The following is a 20,850-nucleotide window of genomic DNA, read 5'->3' as shown; positions in this document are numbered from 1 at the left end:
GGCACAGTGAAGACCATTGCGGACCCCCAGAACCGATTGAGGATGGGTTCTCCTCTCTGAGGGGGTCACTTCAGGGGCACTGCAGCAAAAGCCGGTGCATCCCCAAGCCCGGCACCATGCATCGAAGGGGACCAGTGCTGATGCTTCTTGGGCTTCCCTCAATGCTTGGCCTTGTCCTTCCCCTCTGCCGAGTTCAAAGAGAACAAACCCGGCATCCTCGGCCCAGAGGAGATAGACAACAGTCTGTCTCCAGCACCCCATCCACCGGCAGCATTGACAGAACTGACGGTCCCACCGATGTCAATTACATGGTGTCCATTGGTTTGGCTACAAGGTCCTTTGATGCCAATGGCTTGGACTTCCTCGACCCAAAGAGGTGATCCATCTGGTCAAGTCAAAACCAACATCCCTTCAGAGACATCTGGGCGCATAAGCAGCAATCCTGGACGTTATGCGATGCCCCCAGGCACAGGATACATACTTCATGAGGATCAATGATAGACATGGTCCTCTGGTACCAGGGGCATCTGCAAAAACCGGATGTGGACATGATGGGGTGAAGCAAAAGGACTGCAAAGTCGAAAGTGATGGCAGTGGGTGTTGATAGCTGGCAGGCACAGAGGTATCGCCACCTGGGGGGGGGGGGGGGGGGGGGGGGGGGGAGAGAGAGGGGAAATCAACCATGAAAGGAAACTTACCCAAAACGCCAAAAACCCTGACTAGAGATACTATGGGAAGGCACAGAGAGGGACCTGGCGATTGAATCGAAGGAAAATACTGCTAAAACGCAAAAAGGTTTTCCACGAGGCTACAAACAGCCAAAGTGAAATGCTCAATGTGCTAAGTCAAAGTTCTAGAAAGTTTGACAATAATTTTCCACATTGGGGCTCCATCTGATGTCACCCATGTGTGAGGACTACCACTCTGCTTGTCCTTGGAGAATTTGCTGTACTCAGCACAGACACGCCCAAGCTATAAAGCTACTGCACGCAGTCACACAGACCGCTAAGGCCGAAACTTCAAATGTCTTCTTAAGATGAAGCTCCATCTTACAATCTTAAGAGTCTTTCAAGGCCTCACAACCTTCTACCAAGGTAAAGGCCTTCTTTGTGACAGCCAACAACTTTAAGAGATCCAAAACATATTCCAACAGAGGATAAACTTGTCTGGACTTGCCAACTTTCAGTCTGACTCTGGTGTATCCCATTCTTTGAAAACAGAGAAATTATAATGGGTAATTCCTCTCTTTTAAAGAGCTGAACTACCTAAGGGTCATCCCCTTACCTACCAAGATTTCGCCTTCTTCTAAGGGCTCCTTATCCATACTCTCGTCCCCTGGGAGCTCCTCTTCCATATCATCCCCCCAAAACATCTGATGCCAAATCCACATCAGGTTCTAACCTCTTTCTATTTTATTTTTATTTTTTAGTCAGGACCCTTTGGGACAAGACCCTTTAACTCTAGAGCTTTTCTTAGTCAAAAACATTTTGTGCAAACTCTGAGAAAAACTGTTCCTCTGAATAGGGGACAAGCACGGGGGGGGGGGGGGGGGGGGGGAAAGAGGATCAGCATTCCACAAACATCAAATACCAAAACATCAGAAAAGGCCTTCTGCCAACCTACTACTGCTAAACGTGCAATCTATTTCAAAAAAAGATCCCGCTAATTAATGATATTATAAATGACCAACAACCATCCATATTCTGTATCATTGAAACCTGGCTAAACAACAAGGATAATTTTCTATTAAATCAACTTTCTCATCCAAACTATAATATATTCCAAATACCAAGACAAAAAAGAAAAGGTGAAGGCTTACTAAAAAAGAACTCAATTTAGTATTAAAGAAAACTGATATCCACCCTCCATATGAAGTTGCCATTCTAAAATCAAAACAAATATCGGACAAATATACTGCCCTCCTGGCCTTATCCTTAAAGACTGCTCACCAACAATCAAACTTTTCACCAAAAAATTCCCTAACCCAGAGTCAACAATAATCTTAGGAGACTTTAATCTTCACGTAAATGAGTTACCAAGATCAGTCTCATGTGACATGCTCCTAGAAGCAATGGAAGGCTTAGGATGGACCCAGCATGTCTCTGAAGCCACCCACAAAGCTGGCAATACGCTCAATCTCATTTTCGCACATCCCAATTGTTATTGGATAAATACTAAACAAACAACAATCCCTTCGTCCAACCACCATCTAATCAAGGCAGATCTTATTTAGAAAAAACAAATAATTGAAAGCTCTGAAAATATATCCAACCAAGCATTCAGAAGGGAAATAAAGCAGAATTGCTTACCTGTAACAGGTGTTATCCCAGGACAAGCAGGATGGTAGTCCTCACATGTGGGTGATTAGCAAGCTACAGGCTGACTTGTGTTTTGTCAGGTCAATGGCACGTAACTCGTGCAACAGGCACAACAACTGGGGTGCCATTGACTATGACGACGCAGTCTGAATCATAGCAGGTGGTTGTGGAAGAAGTTGGGTATTATACTGGAAATAGGTTTTTCAAAACAGATTGTCCAAAGGCAGAGTCTTGTGGCCCTTCCTTATCTAAGTAGTAGTGAGCTGCAAATGTGTGAAGAGAACTCCAAGTCACAGTTTTGCAGATGTCAGCAATCTGTACTGAACGGTAGTGTGCTACTGAGGTTGACATAGCCCTTACTGAGTGTGCTTTTACCGGCCCCTGGAGAGGAAGGCCTGCTTTCTCACAGCAGAATTCGATACAGTCTGCTAGCCAATTGGAGGGAGTTTGTTTTCCCACTACTCCTGGTTTGTTTTTGTCAAAAGAAACAAAGAGCTGGGTGGATTTTCTATGGATTGCAGTGCGGTCTAGGTAAAATGCGAGTGCACGTTTACAGTCCAAGGTGAGCAAATCTCTCTCGCCCTGGTGAGAGTGAGGCCTTGGAAAAAATGTGGGCAAGACTATAGACTGATTCAAGCCCACCCAAGGACTCAATCTGCGGGGAACGTGGACTGGTACTGGCGAAGTTCCTGTTTGCCTCTGCTCCCAGCCAGCCTCGCCTCCTGGTGGGGATCTGCAGGGCTCAACCCCACAGGTAGCGTCAACCCCTCCTCAGGCCAAGGGTCCACATTTCCTAACATTCACTTTTTTAATAAACATGTAGATTCACAGTGTGCTGCGGCAGTCAAGAAAGCAAACAGAATGTTGGGAATTATTAGAAAGGGAATGGTTAATAAAACAGAAAATGTCATAATGCCTCTGTATCGCTCCATGGTGAGACCACACCTTGAATATTGTGTACATTTCTGGTCACCGCATCTCAAAAAAGATATAGTTGCGATGGAGAAGGTACAGAGAATGGCGACCAAAATGATAAAGGGGATGGAACAGCTCCCTTATGAGGAAAGACTAAAGAGGTTAGGACTGTTCACAGCTTGAAGAAGAGATAGCTGAGGGGGGATATGACAGAGGTGTTTACAATCATGAGAGGTCTAGAATGAGTAAATGTGGGGGGCACACCATGAAGTTAGCATGTGGCACATTTAAAACTAATCAGAGAAAGTTCTCTCTCACTCAACGCACAATTAAACTCTGGAATTTGTTGCCAGGGGATGTGGTTAGTGCAGTTAGTGTAGCTGGATTTAAAAAGGATTGGATAAATTCTTGGAGGAGAAATCCATTACCTGCTATTAAGTTGACTTAGAAATTTGCCACTGCTATTACTAGCAACAGTAACATGGGATAGACTTAGTTTTTGGGTACTTGCCAGGTTCTTATGGCCTGGATTGGCCACTGTTGGAGACAGAATGCTGGGCTTGATGGACCTTTGGTCTGACCCAGTATGGCATGTTCTTATGTTCTTATGAATTGTAAGGGGAGACAGTGTTGGTGATTATTTGTTTCAGTCTCTGGATTTTTTTGGTTAGAGCTATTGCGTAGTCATTACATGATGTTTTAGTGAATGAATTCTTAGTTGTTTGCAGTGATGAAGGGTCTTTAATCAGACTCTTAACTGTCTCGAATAGTAGTTTAGAGTTGAAAATTACCCTATGTATCTGTTTTGCATAGCAGTTTCTTTTTGATTTGTTAGGGTTAGGTATTTAGATAGATGAGATTTGTATCTTTTTAGTGATTCTTCTTCAGGATTTTTTCATCAGTGTTTTTCAAGTTTTCTTAGGTGTTTTTTTTTTATTCTTTCAGTACTTCGTTATACCAAGGGTTCATTATTATTCTTTTTTTTTTTGTGATTATTATTTTTGTTTCTGTTTTTGGTTTGGATTGGGCAATATTTGTCTGCTATTTTCTTAAACATTTTTTCTCATGAATTAAATGCGTTATTGCAATTGTTTAGGTTTAGGTTGCATATTTCGTCTCTAGAACATTAGTGTGTGTTTTGGATTTTATCCCAGGACAAGCAGGATGTAGTCCTCACGTATGGGTGACGTCACTGGATGGAACCCTTTCATGGAAAACTTTGTCAAAGTTTCTAGAAACTTTTGACTGGCACACTGAGCATGCCCAGCATGCCATGATCCCTGCAGTCACAGGGGTCTCCCTTCAGTCTCTTTTTTTCCGTGTTGCAGTTAGCCTCACATTTAAGGAGCTCTGTGAGTTCTCTCTCAAATATTTCCTCACGGAAAATTCAAAATTTACTTCAAAAAATTCCCTACACGGGTCTCCCTTCAATCGACGTTCGGTGAGTACCGTTCCGGTGGTTTTTTCAGCCGGTTCCTGCCACCTCATCATCAGTAACCACAGGTCACCGACCGTTCCTGGCCTTATTTTTAATCATGGCCACGGGGTTTAAAAAGTGTTACAAATACCCCCGAACGATGTTGATTACGGACCCGCATAAAATATGCGTACTTTGCCTTGGTCCCAGTCACGATGTCCGCGCATGTTCCACCTGCGCACAGATGACTCCAAAGGGCAGGCGTGCCCGGCTCAATAAGATGGAGAATCTCTTCAAAAAAGCTACTCCATCGACATCTACACAGTCATCACCGATGATAATACCCTCTTCCGTCAAAAGTCACCAGGAAAAGAAGAAAAATGGTGACCGTCCATCACAGACTCCATCTGGGACATCAGGGGCTTCTTCCTCGGTACCAGGTAAAGAACAGACCGAACATCAGGGAAAAAGACGTCATTGTCATCGGACAGACTCCATCCCATGTGGAGGAACCGATTCCGCATCGGCATTGATGGCCATCGATCCGATAGCGAAGCGGGCCTGGGTACACGAGTCTCCATGCCCCTCTGTACCCAAGGCACCGAGGTGCTCCCCACCGGGATCAGTGTTGGAGACTGAGCCACCACATATTTGGTGTGGATGAGCCAGTAGTGCCCATCATGCCTTCTCCTGTGACAGTGGATCCTGTCCCATTGTCCAGGGAAGAGCTAAATGACCTAATCAGACAGGCAGTCATCGAGGCATTCCAAAATCTGCAGCCTCCACCGATGCCAGTCCCCGTATCTACACAGACGCCGGCGTCATCGGTGTTTACGCCACTGTTAAATAGGCTCAATGCCTTGATTGGCGCCTTCCCAATGCAACCAATGCCAGTGACACCGATGGAACTTCCGATGACTCCACCGACAATACCCATTCCGGGTTCATCGGAAGACGAGGATATGGATTCTCATCCTATACTACCTATTCCATCGACATTGGACACTTTACCTGATCCATCGGGACTTTCAAAGCCCCACTGGCTGAGACTGCCATCAATGCCTCTCCCCGGTCCATCGGGGAACACCAGACGTCAATTCCCATCGATACCCGACTTACCTCCATCAATGCCAAAGTATCTTCCTTTAAAAACATTGAAAACTTCATCGATGCCAAAAGGTCCTATTATACAGGACACTCTTCCTCCACCTGGGATCCATTCAGAACCCCAGTAGGATCCATGGGAAGACGTGGATATGGATACAGACATGGATGATCTCATGTCAGAGCCTTCTCCACCGGAGGAAAGAAGAAAGTCTCCCCCAGAAGACCTCTCTTTCGCAAATTTTATAAAAGAAAAGAAATGTCTGAGTCAATACCATTTGACCTAGTCACAGAAGAGGACACCAGACATAAAATACTAGAAGTCCTCCAATTTGTCAACACCCCCAAAGAAGTTATGGTTATACCGGTCCATGAAGTGCTTTTAGATCTACAGCACTGTCTTTGGGAACATCCCTGTACAGTTCCACCTGTTAATAGAAGAACAGATGCAACGTACCTTGTACAACACACACCGGGGTTTCAAAAACCACAACTTCCACATCAATCGGTGGTGGAATCGGCACAGAAAAAAGCCAGATAGCAAAACCCTCATTCTTCTACCCCCCAGGGAAAGAACAAAAATTTCTCGACATACTAGGCCGCAAGATGTTCCAAGGCTCTAAGCTAGTGTCACGTATCACAGCCTATCAACTCTACATGACACAATATCAGAGGAACCTGTGGAAACAAATACAGGATATCACAGACAATCTCCCACAACAACAAAGAGAACCACTCAATGCCATTATCCAAAAAGGCCTTGAGTCGGGAAAACACGAGGTCCGGCTCGAAGCCCTCCCATAAGAGCAAGTACTCCCATCTTTTTCCACACTTCCGCACATCCAGGATGTCCTGTACTTGATATACCACATCTGCCTCGGATGAAAGTGGTTGTGACTCAGGCAGTTTTCTGGAGGGCCAGGAGAGTATCAGGGGCTTTAGCAAGGACACATGGAAGGAATTATGGATTTTTAGTGAGGGTGGAAGGCGGAGCTTGTAGGTAACTGAGCCCAGACGGCAGAGTACCGGGAAGGGGCCAATGTACCAAAGTGTGAATCGTGTAGACGGGACCTTGAGACGGATATAACAAGTGCTGAGCCACACCTTGTCACCTGATTCAAACTGATGACTCACTTGATGGTGGGCATCAGCAAATCTCTTAGCTCTTTGGGCTGCTTTAAGCAGTAATTGCTTCGTACTGTCCCAGAGTCTATGCAGCTCTTGGGCGGTAGACTGAGCTGCTGGTGAAGGGACAGACAGAGGTAAAGGTAGTGGAGGAAGTGGTTGGCGTCCATAGACTACTTGAAAATGTGAGGAATAGTAGCAGAAGATGGATGCAAATTTAGAGTGAATTCCGCCCATGGAAGTAGGTCTGCCCAGTCATTTTGCTGAGATTGACATAAGCACAAAGGAACCTGTTGGTTCTCTATGCCTGCCCATTGGCTTGGGGGTGATACGCGGAGGTAAAGTCCAAAGTGACATTGAATTTTTTGCAAAGAGACCTCCATTAGCAGGCAGTGAACTGAACTCCACGGTCAGATAGTATGTGCTTAGGTAGTCCGTGAAGCCGGAAAACGTGGCGGATAAAGAGCTGGGCAAGTTGCGGAGCTGATGGGAGGCCTAGCAGGGTGACAAAGTGAGCCATTTTAGAAAAGCGGTCTATGATGACCCAGATGGTATTGTTGCCACCAGAGGGCGTAAGATCGACGATGGCTTGCTGGAAATTGGCAGAGGTTGTAATAGGTCCCCAAGGGCGTCCCACTGGGGGTTTGTGGCGAGCGCAAGTAGGGCAGGATTCCACTTAGGCCTGTGCATCTTTCCTCATGGTTGGCCACCAATAAAATTGCTGGAGGATGGCCAGAGTCCTGCGATGAGACATTCAAGGGGCCAGCGTAGTACCCTTCGGCGTAGCCTGCGCGGAACCACCGTTTTCCAGATGGAACCAGGTAGGTGGCAGCCAGCATGACCTTAGCAGGGTCGATAATGTGCCGTGGAAGGTCTGGGATATCCTCAGGGTCAAAGGATCTCGAGAGGGCATCCGCCTGGCAGTTCTTGTTGGAAGGCCGATAGCGCAGCAGAAAATTAAATTGAGTAAAAAAGAGAGACCAGCGGGCCTGACGATGGTTCAGGCATTGGGCCCGGTGTAAATACTCAGGGTTTTTGTGGTCTGTATACACGGTGATCTGATGCTGAACCCCCTCGAGCCAAGGACATCGCTCCTCAAAGGTTAGCTTGATAGCCAGAAGCTCTATCTCCTATTGCATAATTTCGCTCAGCAGGAGAAAAGCGCTAAGAAAAAAAAGAGCATGGATGCAAGGTGTGGTTAGCAGAGTACTGGCTTAAAACTGCTCCAACTCCCTTGGCGGAGGCGTCGACTTCGACGATGAAGGTTCGTCAGAGTCGAGATGCCGGAGACACAGTTCATGGAGGAAAGCAGGCTTGAGGTTCTGAAATGCGGTAATGTCCTCAGGTGGCCACTGAGTCGGATTTGCCCCTTTATGGGTCAGGGCCGTAAGGGGTGCTGCCAGGGAGGAGTACTGATGGATGAAAGACAGATAGTAATTGGCAAAGCCAAGAAAGCTCTGTAACAAACGGAGGCCTGTAGGCTGAGGCCAGTCTTGAATGCTTTTCAGCTTCTCAGGGTCCATCCGGAAGCCTTGGCTTGACACGATGTATCCAAGAAAAGGGACGGTCTCCTGTTCAAAAGAACATTTCTCTAATTTTGCGTACAACTTGTTTTCCCAGAGACGCTGGAGGACGCAGGAGACATCTCGGTGATGACTTCGCAGATCCTTCGAGAAGACCAAGATGTCATCCAGATACACCACAACATATCAGTATAATATATCAGTATAACATGTCCCTGACGACCTCGTTCATTAAGTTCTGAAAGACAGCTGAGGCACTGCAAAGGCCAAACGGCATAACGAGATATTCATAGTGGCTGTCTCTAGTATTAAAAGCCATCTTCCACTCATCGCCTTCTTGAATGCGAACCAAATTATAGGATCCTCTGAGATCCAGCTTGGAAAATATTTTGGCCCCTTGGAGCCTATCAAAAAGTTCTGCGATAAGGGGTAGAGGATAACAGTCCTTCTGGGTGATTTCATTTAGTCCACGGTAGTCGATACAGGGACAAAGTGTCCCATCCTTTTTCCCACAAAGAAAAAACCCACTCCGGCAGGACGGACGAATCCTTTAGCCAGTTTCTCATGGATGTACTCCGACATGTCCTTTCGTGGATTACAAACTGGCTAAAAGACAGGAAACAGAGAGTAGGATTAAATGGACAATTTTCTCAGTGCAAGGGAGTGGGCAGAGGAGTGCCTCAGGGATCTGTATTGCGACCCATACTGTTCAATATATTTATAAATGATCTGGAAAGAAATACGACGAGTGAGGTAATCAAATTTGCAGATGATACAGAATTGTTCAGAGTAGTTACATCACAAGCAGATTGTGATAAATTGCAGGAAGACTTTCTGAGACTGGAAAATTGGGCATCTAAATGGCAGATGAAATTTAATGTGAATGTGCAAGGTGATGCATATAGGGAAAAATAACCTATGCTATAGTTACACAATGTTGGGTTCCATATTAGGAGCTACCACCCAAGAAAGAGATCTGGGCATCATAGTGGATAACACATTGAAATCATCGGTTCAGTGTGCTGCGGCAGTCAAGAAAGCAAACAGAATGTTAGGAATTATTAGAAAAAGAATGGTGAATAAAACAGAAAATGTCATAATGCCTCTGTATCGCTCCATGGCGAGACTGCACCTTGAATACTGCGTACAATTCTGGTCGCCACATCTCAAAAAAGATATCAAAAAAGAGACCACATATCACCAATACTCAAAGACCTTCACTGGCTACCAATTCACTTCCGAATCTTATATAAGTCCATAACTACTATTCACAAAGCAATCCATCAATACTCTCCACTTAACCTTCAAATTCCATTCAGAAAATACACCTCCTCTAGACCCATCAGAAAGTCCTACAGAGAATCTCTACACGTACCACCCTCCAAAGCCACTCGGCACATAACCGCCAGAGACAGGGCATTCTCCACGGCAGGACGAGCACTATGGAACTCCATCCCGTCAGATTTGCGACAGGAACCCTGCCTTCCTACTTTTAGGAAAAGACTTAAAACATGGCTATTCATGAAAGCCTTTCCAGACCTAAACTGAACCTTAATACACCATTAACCAATTTGCCTAGACTTTTCATCAACATGGCAATAATTAACCACTTCAATAGGGTAATCCACTGTTATAAATGCCGTAATTGGCATATTTGTTATCTATGTTTAAAATCCTAGCTTCTCTCTCTGTTCCAAGTTGTGTAACTCCCTTGTTTTATTATAACTGCAATCTTTTTTCTTCACTTGTTTAATGTTTATTATTATTATTATTTATTATTATTTTGTTCCTTCTCCACTTGTTAATTGTAAACCGGCATGATGCGATATCCATCGCGAATGCCGGTATAGAAAAACTTAAAATAAATAAATAAAATAAATATCGTTGCGATGGAGAAGGTACAGAGAAGGGCGACCAAAATGATAAAGGGAATGGAACAGCTCCCCTATGAGGAAAGACTAAAGAGGCTAGGAATTTTCAGCTTGGACAAGAGACGGCTGAGGGGGCATATGACAGAGGTGTTTAAAATCATGAGAGGTCTAGAACGGGTAAATGTGAATCAGTTATTTACTCTTTCGGAAAATAGAAGGACTAGGGGACACTCCATGAAGTTAGCATGTGGCACATTTAAAACTAATCGGAGAAATGTCTTTTTCACTCAGCGCACAAGTAAACTCTGGAATTTGTTGCCAGAGGATGTGGTTAGTGCAGTTGGTGTAGCTGTGTTTAAAAAAGGATTGGATAAGTTCTTGGAGGAGAAGTCCATTACCTGCTATTAATTAAGTTGACTTAGAAAATAGCCACTGCTATTACTAGCAACAGTAGCATGGAATAGACTTAGTGTTTGGGTACTTGCCAGGTTCTTATGGCCTAGATTGGCCACTGTTGGAAACAGGATGCTGGGCTTGATGGACCCTTGGTCTGACCCAGTATGGCATGTTCTTATGACATGGCTTGAGTTTTGGTAAGCAAGAGCAGGTAAATTCTACCCCGGGGAGGCTCAGTGTTGGGCAGGAGACTTATAGCGCAATCGTAGGTGCAGTGCGGTGGCAGAGTGTCAGTGGCCTTTTTAGAAAACACGTTCGCAACGGCTGAGTACTGTGGTGGAAGGCCCAGAAGTAGGAGTGAGGTACTGAGACAGGGCCGGGGTGTGACAGTCTCCAAACAGTTAGAATGGCAGGAGGGTCCCCAGCGGGAGATCTGCAAAGTAGCCCAGTCAAACTGGGGGGTATGCTGTTGTAGCCAAGGCAAGCCTAGGACCACCAGGTGTCTGGCCTTGTCCAGGACATGGAAAATTATGGACTCAACGTGCAAGGAACCAGTACGGAGATGGAGTGGAGCCGTGGTATGAGTGACCCGTCCAGGCAAGGGTTCTCTGTGGATAGAGGAAAGGCACAGGGGCACCGGGGTGCGGTTGGTAGGAATCCGAAGATGTTCCGTCAGCTGTTTCAAGATGAAGTTGCCCCTTGCCCCCGGCTCCTGAGTCTACAAGAGCCAAGTTATAGAATTCCTGATTGTTCTCAGTGATAGTCATTGGAAGTATCAATGGAGGAGAAGGAGAAGTCAGGCCTAGGAGCAGTCCTCCTGCCGAACCTAGGCCCGGGAGTTCTCCAGACGGACAGGGCAAGCCACCAGAACATGTACTGACTTCCCACAATAAAGACAAAGGCCGGAAAGCTGGTGTCGGAGGTGTTCTTCGGGAGTAAGCCTACCCCGACCCATTGCATGGGCTCTTCTCCTTTTTTGGCTTGAGGTGCTGGTCCGACCTGGGAGAAGGAGACAGTTGGTTGCGGCAAGAGTCCATAGCTGCTTTCCTTGAAGCTTGTAGTTCTTGCGAATGTGCCTGGAGTCGCCGGACGATCCGTCTGGCGAGATCAATGAGGAAATCCAGAGATAAGGGTAGTTCGCATGCTGCCAGCTCATCCTTGATCCGGGAGCTCAATCCCTCCACAAAAATGGATCTAAGGCAATCCGGTCCCCAGTGCAGCTCCAAAGCCAAGGTTCAGAATTCAATGACGTAGTCCACGAGGGATTGACTACTCTGCCGGAGGTGAAGAAGCGTGGATCCAATTGCAGATTGTCTGCCAGGGTCATCAAAGTCCAAGCGGAAAAGGGTGAGGAAACTGGGCAGGTCTCGGAGAATGGGATCTGCATGCTCCCACAAGGGTGAGGCCCAGGCCAAGGCCTTACCATCCAGAAGAGAGAGAATGTACATAGTCTTTGTCACTACATCTGGAAAGAAGGTTGGCTGAAGGCAGAAGTGCATATTACATTGATTCAGAAAACCCCTGGACAACAAGGGGTTTCCAGAGAAGCGTGGAGGCACTGGAAGCGGGACGGTAGGCTTTGTCACCAGAATGGGAGCTGAGGCACTGGAAGGTGAAGACAGTGGACTTACCACAACGGCGGCATCAAGGCGGGTGCTAAGGTTCGCCACTGCTGCCACGACAGCCTCCAGGATCTTTTGTTGTTCAATGATCTTTTGTGCCAGGCCAGGGATGGCCTGTATTGCAGAGACCTCCGCCGGGTCCATGAACTTGGCAATCTGTTAGGAAATGTGGACCCTTGGCCCGAGGTGGGGTTGATGCTACCTGCAGGGTGGAGCCCTGCAGGCCCCCACCGTCGGGAGGCAAGGCTGGCCAGGAGCAGAGGCAAACAGGAACTTCGCTAGTACCAGCCCGCGTTCCCCGCAGGTTAAGCCCTTGGGTGCCAGGGCCAGCTGTCTTAGGTGGACCTCTGTGTGGCTGGTCCCAGAGGAGACAGACGGCTGAGAGAAGGGAGAGTCAGAGAGGTCAGATTCAGTCCGAGGTGCCCTCAAGGAGAGAGAGAGAGAAGGCCCTGAGAAATAAGAGGCTACAGCAGTTCTGGAGAGAGTAGAGCAAGAGCACGTGGGGCGGACCCTGTAGAGAGGAAGTACTGGAGCCGGAGCCTGTAGAATAGAGTGATGCATCTGGACCTGTATAGTGAATCCGCTAGCTGAGGAATCCACCGAGCAGCAGGGGCACAAAGACAGAGTCCCGGTGATTTAGAAGCGCCGAGACAGGCCCTGAGGCGGGAAAGCGTAGAGACAAGGTCTCGCGATGTAGACGCGCTGAGCCAGGCCCCGAGGAGCGGGGTGCCGAGACAGAGTCTCGAGGTGTAGTAGCACTGAGCCAGCCCCGAGGAGCGGGTGCGCAGTAGCAGGATCCCGAAGAGCAGACCAGGAACAACAGGTCCGGGGTACTGGAGACAGGCACCAGAACAGGTACCAGGGAACTTGTTGCCAGGTGGAAGAGAAAGGCTGTCCTTAAATATCCTGGGCCACTGATGTCATCAGCCGGGGACGAACCCGAAGTTCCCGCCATTGGCCCTTTAAAGGAAGGACTGATGGCACATGCACCTAAGGAGGGCCAGGGTCAGAACACTGGTCAGTGGCATCCCAGCCACCATGTGGAGCACTGGAAGCTAGGCGGAACTTGGCCACGAGAACACCCGGAGCAAAGAGCCAAGCCAGACATGAGGTGAGGTGAGGTGAGTTGAGTTGGCCGCGGGTGGCCATGGCCGGTGGATGTAACAGTGAAGCTGATTTGTGAGGCAAGACTTGCCTTGGGTAAAGGTATGCTGACTTTGTTCCATTAAACCATGTCTTTCTATATGTTCTGTGATTTTGATAGTTAGAACACTTTCCACTATTTTTCCTGGCACTGAACTCAGAAGTAAATGATACAAATGATAAATGGTCATCCTCTGACCCTTTCTCGAAACTAGAAATAAGCAAAATCATACAAAACTAAAACCAGCTACTCACCCTCTTGACCTGATTCCAACCTCTTCACTGAAGCTAGTAAATAACCCCCACAATCACAACACTTGTCAACCTTGCCCTCTCTGAAGGATATATGCCCCAAAACCTAAAAAAGGCTGTTATAAAACCAATTCTGAAAAATAAATCAGGAAGTTCTGATGACTGGAATAACTACAGACCAATCTAACCTAACCTTCCTCACAAAAATTCTTGAAAAGGCAGTTCTTTCCCAATTAGAGTCTTTTCTAGAAGACAAAAAAACCCCTATACCCTAACCAATTTGGCTTCAGGAAGAATCGCAATGGAAACCCTTCTTCAATCCATTACAGACCCTATACTACGGGGCTTCGACTCCAGTAACTCATACTTCATAGTTCTGATCAACCTAACAGCTGCTTTCGACACTGTTGACCACAATCTGCTATGCTACCAGATGAGAAACATTGGGATTGATGGAAATGTACTAAAGAAGTTCATCTCTTTCCTTGCGGATAGATCTAAGCATGTAAAATTGATAATCGCCTACCCGACACATTCCAATGCACAACTGGTATTCCACAGGTTCTATGCTATCAGCAACCCTATTTAATAGCTACATGCTGCCATTGTGCAAATTATTAACTGACCTTGGTATAAACTTTTTCCTATAAAGCTGACGATCTACAATTCTATATCCTTCTAACAAAAACACTTGAGAAAACAGCTTCACTTATTTCTGATATATGATCACCATAAAAGAAAAACTTGCACAATTGAAACTATCAATGAACCCCAAACAAAATGAACTAATTTGGTTAAGCCAAAACCCTCCAAAATCTATTCCTCCAGCATTGATCTTTGAAACTGCCAACTAATTCCGGCAACTCAGGTAAGATCTTGGTTTCCAAATCGATGAAAACTTAACTATGAAGACCCACATCAGTAAACTGATAAAAGCTGGTTTCCACAAACTATTAATCCTGAGCCAGCTGAAACATCTTCTAAGCGCAACTGACTTCAGAACCGTTACTCAATCTCTAATATTCTCAAACTTAGACTACTGCAATTCTCTATTTCTAGGACTCCCGGCTTGTCACCTTAAACCTCTACGACTACTACAAAATGCTGCAGGCAGACTACTGAACAGAAAAAGAAAATTAGACCACATCATCCCAACCCTGATAGCCCTGCATTGGCTGCCTGTACAATCGAGAATAATTTACAAAGTACTGACAATAATATAAAACAACATGAATCCAAACAATGATTTAATGGGAATATCATTCAAACCACATATTCCCACATGAGTGCTTAGATCTCAGAACAAAGGCCTACTAGAAGCCCCAATCATAAAAAATTCTCATCTAACACAAACAAGAGACAGAGCTTTAACAATTGCAGGCCCAATGCTATGGAACTCAATGCCAGAGAATCTGCGAATAATAACAGACACTAAAAAATTTAAGAAAGAACTGAAAACTTGGCTATTCGATAATGCCCACTCTGAGTGATATAACCAATTCCCCCTCACTCTGATTGTCCTGCTCTCTTCCCCCTTTCTCTCATCCCCCCCCCCCATATTGATCACAAATGCATCCTATATTTCCATCGCTGAAGTACACCCTTAGATTTGGAATGCTTGAATGTTGACCTGTTTGTAAGCCTGCTTTAATAACTCACCCTTTGTCTGTGAGCGTTAAATCTGTAAACGTTGTCATCTAGTGAGTCTCACATGGAACAATGACATAAAACACACAAATAAATAAATAGTTCTTAATATCATGTATTGCCCCCTTTTGCATCAATCATGGCTTGCAGTCTTTTGTGATAGTTGGGAAAATAAAGGGTCTGATTCACATGTGGTAAAGATACCCATTCCTCTTGGCAAAAAACCTCCAGAGCCTGTAAATTCTTTGGTTGTCTAGCAAGACCTGCATGTTTGAGTTTTCCCCAAAGTGGCTCAATGATGTAAAGGTCAGGAGACTAAGGGCCACTCCAGATTCTTCAATTTTTTCAGCTGCAGTTACTGAAGGGTCGACTTAGCTTTGTTTCAAATCATTGGCATGCTGGAAAGTCCAAGTGTAACCCATTTGCAACTTCCTGGCTGATGAATGCAAATTTTCCTCCAATATTTTCTCATAAGATGCTGCATTTATCCTGCTATCAATTTTGCCTAAATTCCCTGTGCCGCTGTAGCTCACACCCTCCCAAAACAGCAGAGATCCATTTCTTCACAGTAGGGATGGATAGTGTGCTTCTCTTCATAGGCCTTGCTGTCTCCTCTCCAAACATTGCGTTTCTGGTTCTGACCATAAAGTTCAAGATTGAGCATTTTCTTAAATCACCTAGAGAAGCCTCAAAACTTCTGAAACAAATTATTTTGTTTCAGAAGTTTTGAGGCTTCTCTAGGTGTTTGGCCAGAAAAAAGCCATTGCTGCACCCACACTATGCCACTCTATCGTGCAACCCATTTTTGTTCAAGTATCTCCTTACTGTACATGCTGAAATACCCACATACAGACTTTTCTGAAAAACAAAGTATTTCAGAATAAGTTGTTTGTGGGATTTTTCTTTGCATCCTGACAAATTTTCCTGGCAGTTGTGTCTGAAATCTTTCCTGACCATAGCTTTGTATTAACAGAATCCACAATTTTCCACTTCTTGATCAGGGTTTCAACAGTACTGAATGGTATTTTCAAATCTTTGGATATCTTTTTATATCCTTTTCCTGATTTATAACGTGGAATTACTTTTGCTCGCAGATCCTTTGACAGTTCTTTTACTTTCCCCATGTTTCAATAACCAAAGTCTGTGCAGCCCTGGATGAAATGCACAAGAATTTCTCAAGCGCTAAGAAACTCATTGACTTTTATACACAGACACAAATTATAATCAAACAAGGCACAGGTGTAGATACTTACCCTTCATTGCCATCTCAACCTGTTTGTTATCTTGAGTGTATATTATCAGCCTGAACATTCAAGGGTATGCAAACTTTTGAACAGGACCATATTATTATTTTCTTTATTGCTATGTTTTTTTAATGATTAAACTATTAGGCATTACAGAATAGCACAATTTGAAACATTAAAAATAGACGTATTTTGTCTGATCACTCATGTTTTCTTAAAATGATACACATCTTACAAATTCTGCCAGGGGTATGTAAACTTATGAGCACAACATTATATGTTGGTGGACTTTGGAATATTGCACAACACAGCAAGAAGTTTTCAGAAAGATCAGTAATAAGTTCTCAGTGATTACTGAATATTGGACTTTATATACAACTGGATTTTGGAACCCTTTAAAATTCAGTGATGAATGGATACATATAAAAAAAAACTTTTTTGGTTTGATAATTTTCACTTATATGGTTATATCACTAGTATTCATTTTGACTGTTTCATATTTGAATTATTTTGGATGGGTAGGGCATTTTTTGGCTCAAGATAATATATTATGATACAACCAATGCTGTTTGAACCAATTTTTGGAATGATTGAGCCTTTTTCATTCTGTTATCCTAATAAATAAGAGATCATTATGTTATATATAATATATGGAAATGTGTGATAAAAAATCTTTAATTTGAAAAATTTTAAGAATTTATAGTAGTTATCTGTATTACATATGCTAATTTACTTTATATTTAAACAGCTAAAGATGTTTTGGTTTTTAAAATGTGCCAGGTAAACCCCCTAGTGATGGCCTAAAACCCTGAAGAGCATATGAAGTTTTCATTTTCCCTTCGGGGGTCTAACCGCCTCAACACAGGGTCGAAGGGCAGGTAGGTACATAGTATCCACAATCAAACCCTAAAATCCCAGAGAACACAACTCAATTTAAAAACTGTTTCTTTCCATTTGAAGCCATGCCATATTTTAGCCCTTTTTCTCCACCTGAATTTCAACCTTATTGACTTTTTAATTAACAAAAATTGCCAGAAAATGCATCTTTAATAGAAAAGGGCAGCATTAAACTTCTTACAAAGCTATCCCCCAAATCACACAAAGTGACCGGTGGTCAGCTAATAGATAAGCAGAAGACTCAGTTAGATCATTAGCTGTTCCTAATGGAACCTCTTATTCATGGAATTTTGAATACTTCAATGATTCACCAAAAATACAACCAAAAGAAAGAAAAGGCAGCTGTGGCATACCTGAATGTCAGGGTATTCTGAGAGCAAAACTCCATCCTTGCTGTAGGTAAAAACTACAAAATCTTTGGCTAAAAAATCTCTGAAAGAGAAAAAGTATATATTTATATATATAGCCACTATGAATTTTGGATACAGCGGGATATATATATATATTTATATAGATAGATAGATATAGATATATATAGATAGACAGATATATAGAGAGAGAATAAAAATAAAGCAATCTAACAATAATACCAAAAGAATTATCAAAATAATCTATAGTAATATCTTATAATGACAATTATTTTAATAAAGTGCAAAACTATCACATAACCAAAAAAATATCGAGATAGCTTAAAACAGTAGAAAAACTAAACAAGTGTAAACTGCAAGTGTCACAAAATGCTCTAACGTTCTTTCAACATTCTTTATAATGTACCGTAGTACTAGAACACTGGAAACATCAACTTGGTGGTCTGATCTACTACTTGTATGTCTTATTAGAAATGGTCTCTAAAGGCTCTGCTGTAAGCGTGATTTTCTACTCATAAGAAATTACCATACTGGGTCCAGACCAAGGGTCCATCAAGCCCAGCATCCTGTTTCCAACAGTGGCCAATCCAAATCACTAGTACCTGGCAAGTACCCAAACACTAAGTAGATCTCATGTTACTGATGCCAGTAATAGCAGAGGCTATTCCCTAAGTCAACTTGATTAAAAGCAGTTAATGGACTTCTCCAAATACTTATCCAAACCTTTTTAAAAACCAGCTACACTAACTGCACTAACCACAACCTCTGGCAACAAATTCCAGAGTTTAATTATGTGTTGAATGAAAAAGAATTTTCTCTGATAAATTTTAAATGTGCTACTTGCTAACTTCATGGAGTGCCCCTAGTCCTTCTATTATCGAAAGAGTAAATAACAGATTCACATTTACCCATTCTAGACATCTCATAAGAACATAAGAAATTGCCATGCTGGGTCAGACCAAGGGTCCATCAAGCCCAGCATCCTGTTTCCAACAGAGGCCAAACCAGGCCACAAGAACCTGGCAATTATCCAAACACTAAGAAGAACCCATGCTACTGATGCAATTAATAGCAGTGGCTATTCCCTAAGTAAACTTGATTAATAGCAGTTAATGGACTTCTCCTCCAAGAACTTATCCAAACCTTTTTGTACCCAGCTATACTAACTGCACTAACCACATCCTCTGGCAACAAATTCCAGAGCTTTATTGTGCGTTAAGTGAAAAAGAATTTTCTCCGATTAGTCTTAAATGTGCTACTTGCTAACTTCATGGAATGCCCCCTAGTCCTTCTATTATTCGAAAGTGTAAATAACCAATTCACATCTACTCGTTCAAAACTTCTCATGATCTTAAAGACCTCTATCATATCCCCCCTCAGCCGTCTCTTCTCCAAGCTGAACAGCCCTAACCTCTTCAGCCTTTCTTCATAGGGGAGCTGTTCCATCCCCTTTATCATTTTGGTTGCCCTTCTCTGTACCTTATCCATTGCAACTATATCTTTTTTGAGATGCAGCGACTAGAATCGTACACAGTATTCAAGGTGTGGTCTCACCATGGAGCGATACAGAGGCATTATGACATTTTCTGTTTTATTAACCATTCCCTTCCTAATAATTCCTAAAATTCTGTTTGCTTTTTTGACTGCTGCAGCACACTGAGCTGACGATTTTAAAGTATTATCCACTATGATGCTGTTATGATTTCGAGGTGTTTGAGTGGATTCCTGGATACTGTGGAAGATGACCACTCTCATGGGGAGGAGCCCCATGGGGAGCCACAGTATTGGGCTAGACTCAGGACGCACAAACACAGAGTTTTGTCTTTTATTGTACAGCTGATGTACACCACCAGAGGTGGTATACATCAGCTGGCAGAGAGAACCCGCCTCACCAAGATGGTATAGGGATATCCAGGTGTAGGTTTCCCAGCACAGCAGAGCTGTAGATGAGACAGACAGAGTTAGATTTCTCACTAGATGGTAGCTATAAGGTTGATGATTCCACCAGGCAGAAGTAGATGTTAACAGGCACCAATGCAGGGAGAGCAGGCCCTCGAGGAGCGAGTACCTAATCTCAGTAAGGCACCTGAAAGAAAGCAAAGGGCCCCTGAGGAGCGGGTACCCAGGTTAGATGAATACCCCGAAGGGCAGTGAGAGCTTCCAGCGGCAGCACAGAAGTGGCAGAGTAGCTTAGACCGGACAAGTCCAATCCTTGCTAACTCAAAGAGCTAGCAAACAAGCATAGGCTAAATACCCGGATGGTGTGACGTCACTCGAGGGGGACGCCCCCGAGGTTCCCGCCATGACGGGGATAAAGACCTGGGTGGCGTGCGCACGCACACCCTAGGAACCCTTAGGAGAAACATGGGGTGAGGCTTTGCCATAGCCGTTCCAGGGACACCGGAGAATGCGGCTTGCAGACGTGATGGTAGCCATCTTCCCAAGGCTAGCGGGGAGAGCAGAGAAAAAGGGGAGGCACAAGGGTCGAAGCCATCTGAGACCGATGGACGCAACAGTACCCCCCCCCCCCTTTGAAAGGGCCCCCTCCAGACCTCCCTCCTGGTCTTGGTTTCTGAGGATGCATTCTGTGGTATTGCTGAAGCATCTCTTTATCCATGATATTTGCCATAGGCTCCCAAGAGTTTTCTTCAGGTCCATAACCCTCCCATAACAGGAGGTATTCCCATACTCTGCCTCTCTTTCTCACATCAAGGATCGCGCTACCTTGTATTTGATGTCTTCTTCTGCATCAATAGGTGTAGGTTCAGGTGTCCTGCTTGAGAACTCGCTAAGGACTAGCGGCTTCAGTAGTGAGACATGGAACGCATTATGAATCTTCAATGCTAGTGGAAGTTTCAGACTGTACATAAGAGTACCTAGTCGTCGGAGAATGGAAAAGGGTCCGACGAAGCGTGGAGCAAAATGAGCCGATGGTAGCTTGAGTCTTACATGTTTTGTAGACAGCCAGACCTTGTCACCAGGCTGGAATTTTGGAGCCTTGAGGTGAT

General features: G+C 44.4%; 1 protein-coding gene across 1 annotated transcript in view; it reads right to left on the bottom strand.

The window, feature by feature from the left end:
- The window catches only part of ADAM9 (ADAM metallopeptidase domain 9), a 389,106-nt gene that overhangs the window by 249,693 nt on the left and 118,563 nt on the right, over positions 1 to 20,850 (bottom strand). Inside the window, exon 5 of the mRNA XM_029603956.1 lies at positions 17,828 to 17,906. Within this exon, the coding sequence (XP_029459816.1) occupies positions 17,828 to 17,906 (79 nt within the window). The remainder of the gene's footprint in view (positions 1 to 17,827; positions 17,907 to 20,850) is intronic.

Source organism: Rhinatrema bivittatum, chromosome 5 (assembly GCF_901001135.1).
Source record: "Rhinatrema bivittatum chromosome 5, aRhiBiv1.1, whole genome shotgun sequence".
Lineage (NCBI taxonomy): Eukaryota > Metazoa > Chordata > Amphibia > Gymnophiona > Rhinatrematidae > Rhinatrema > Rhinatrema bivittatum.
This window is presented reverse-complemented; position numbering and strand designations above follow the sequence as displayed.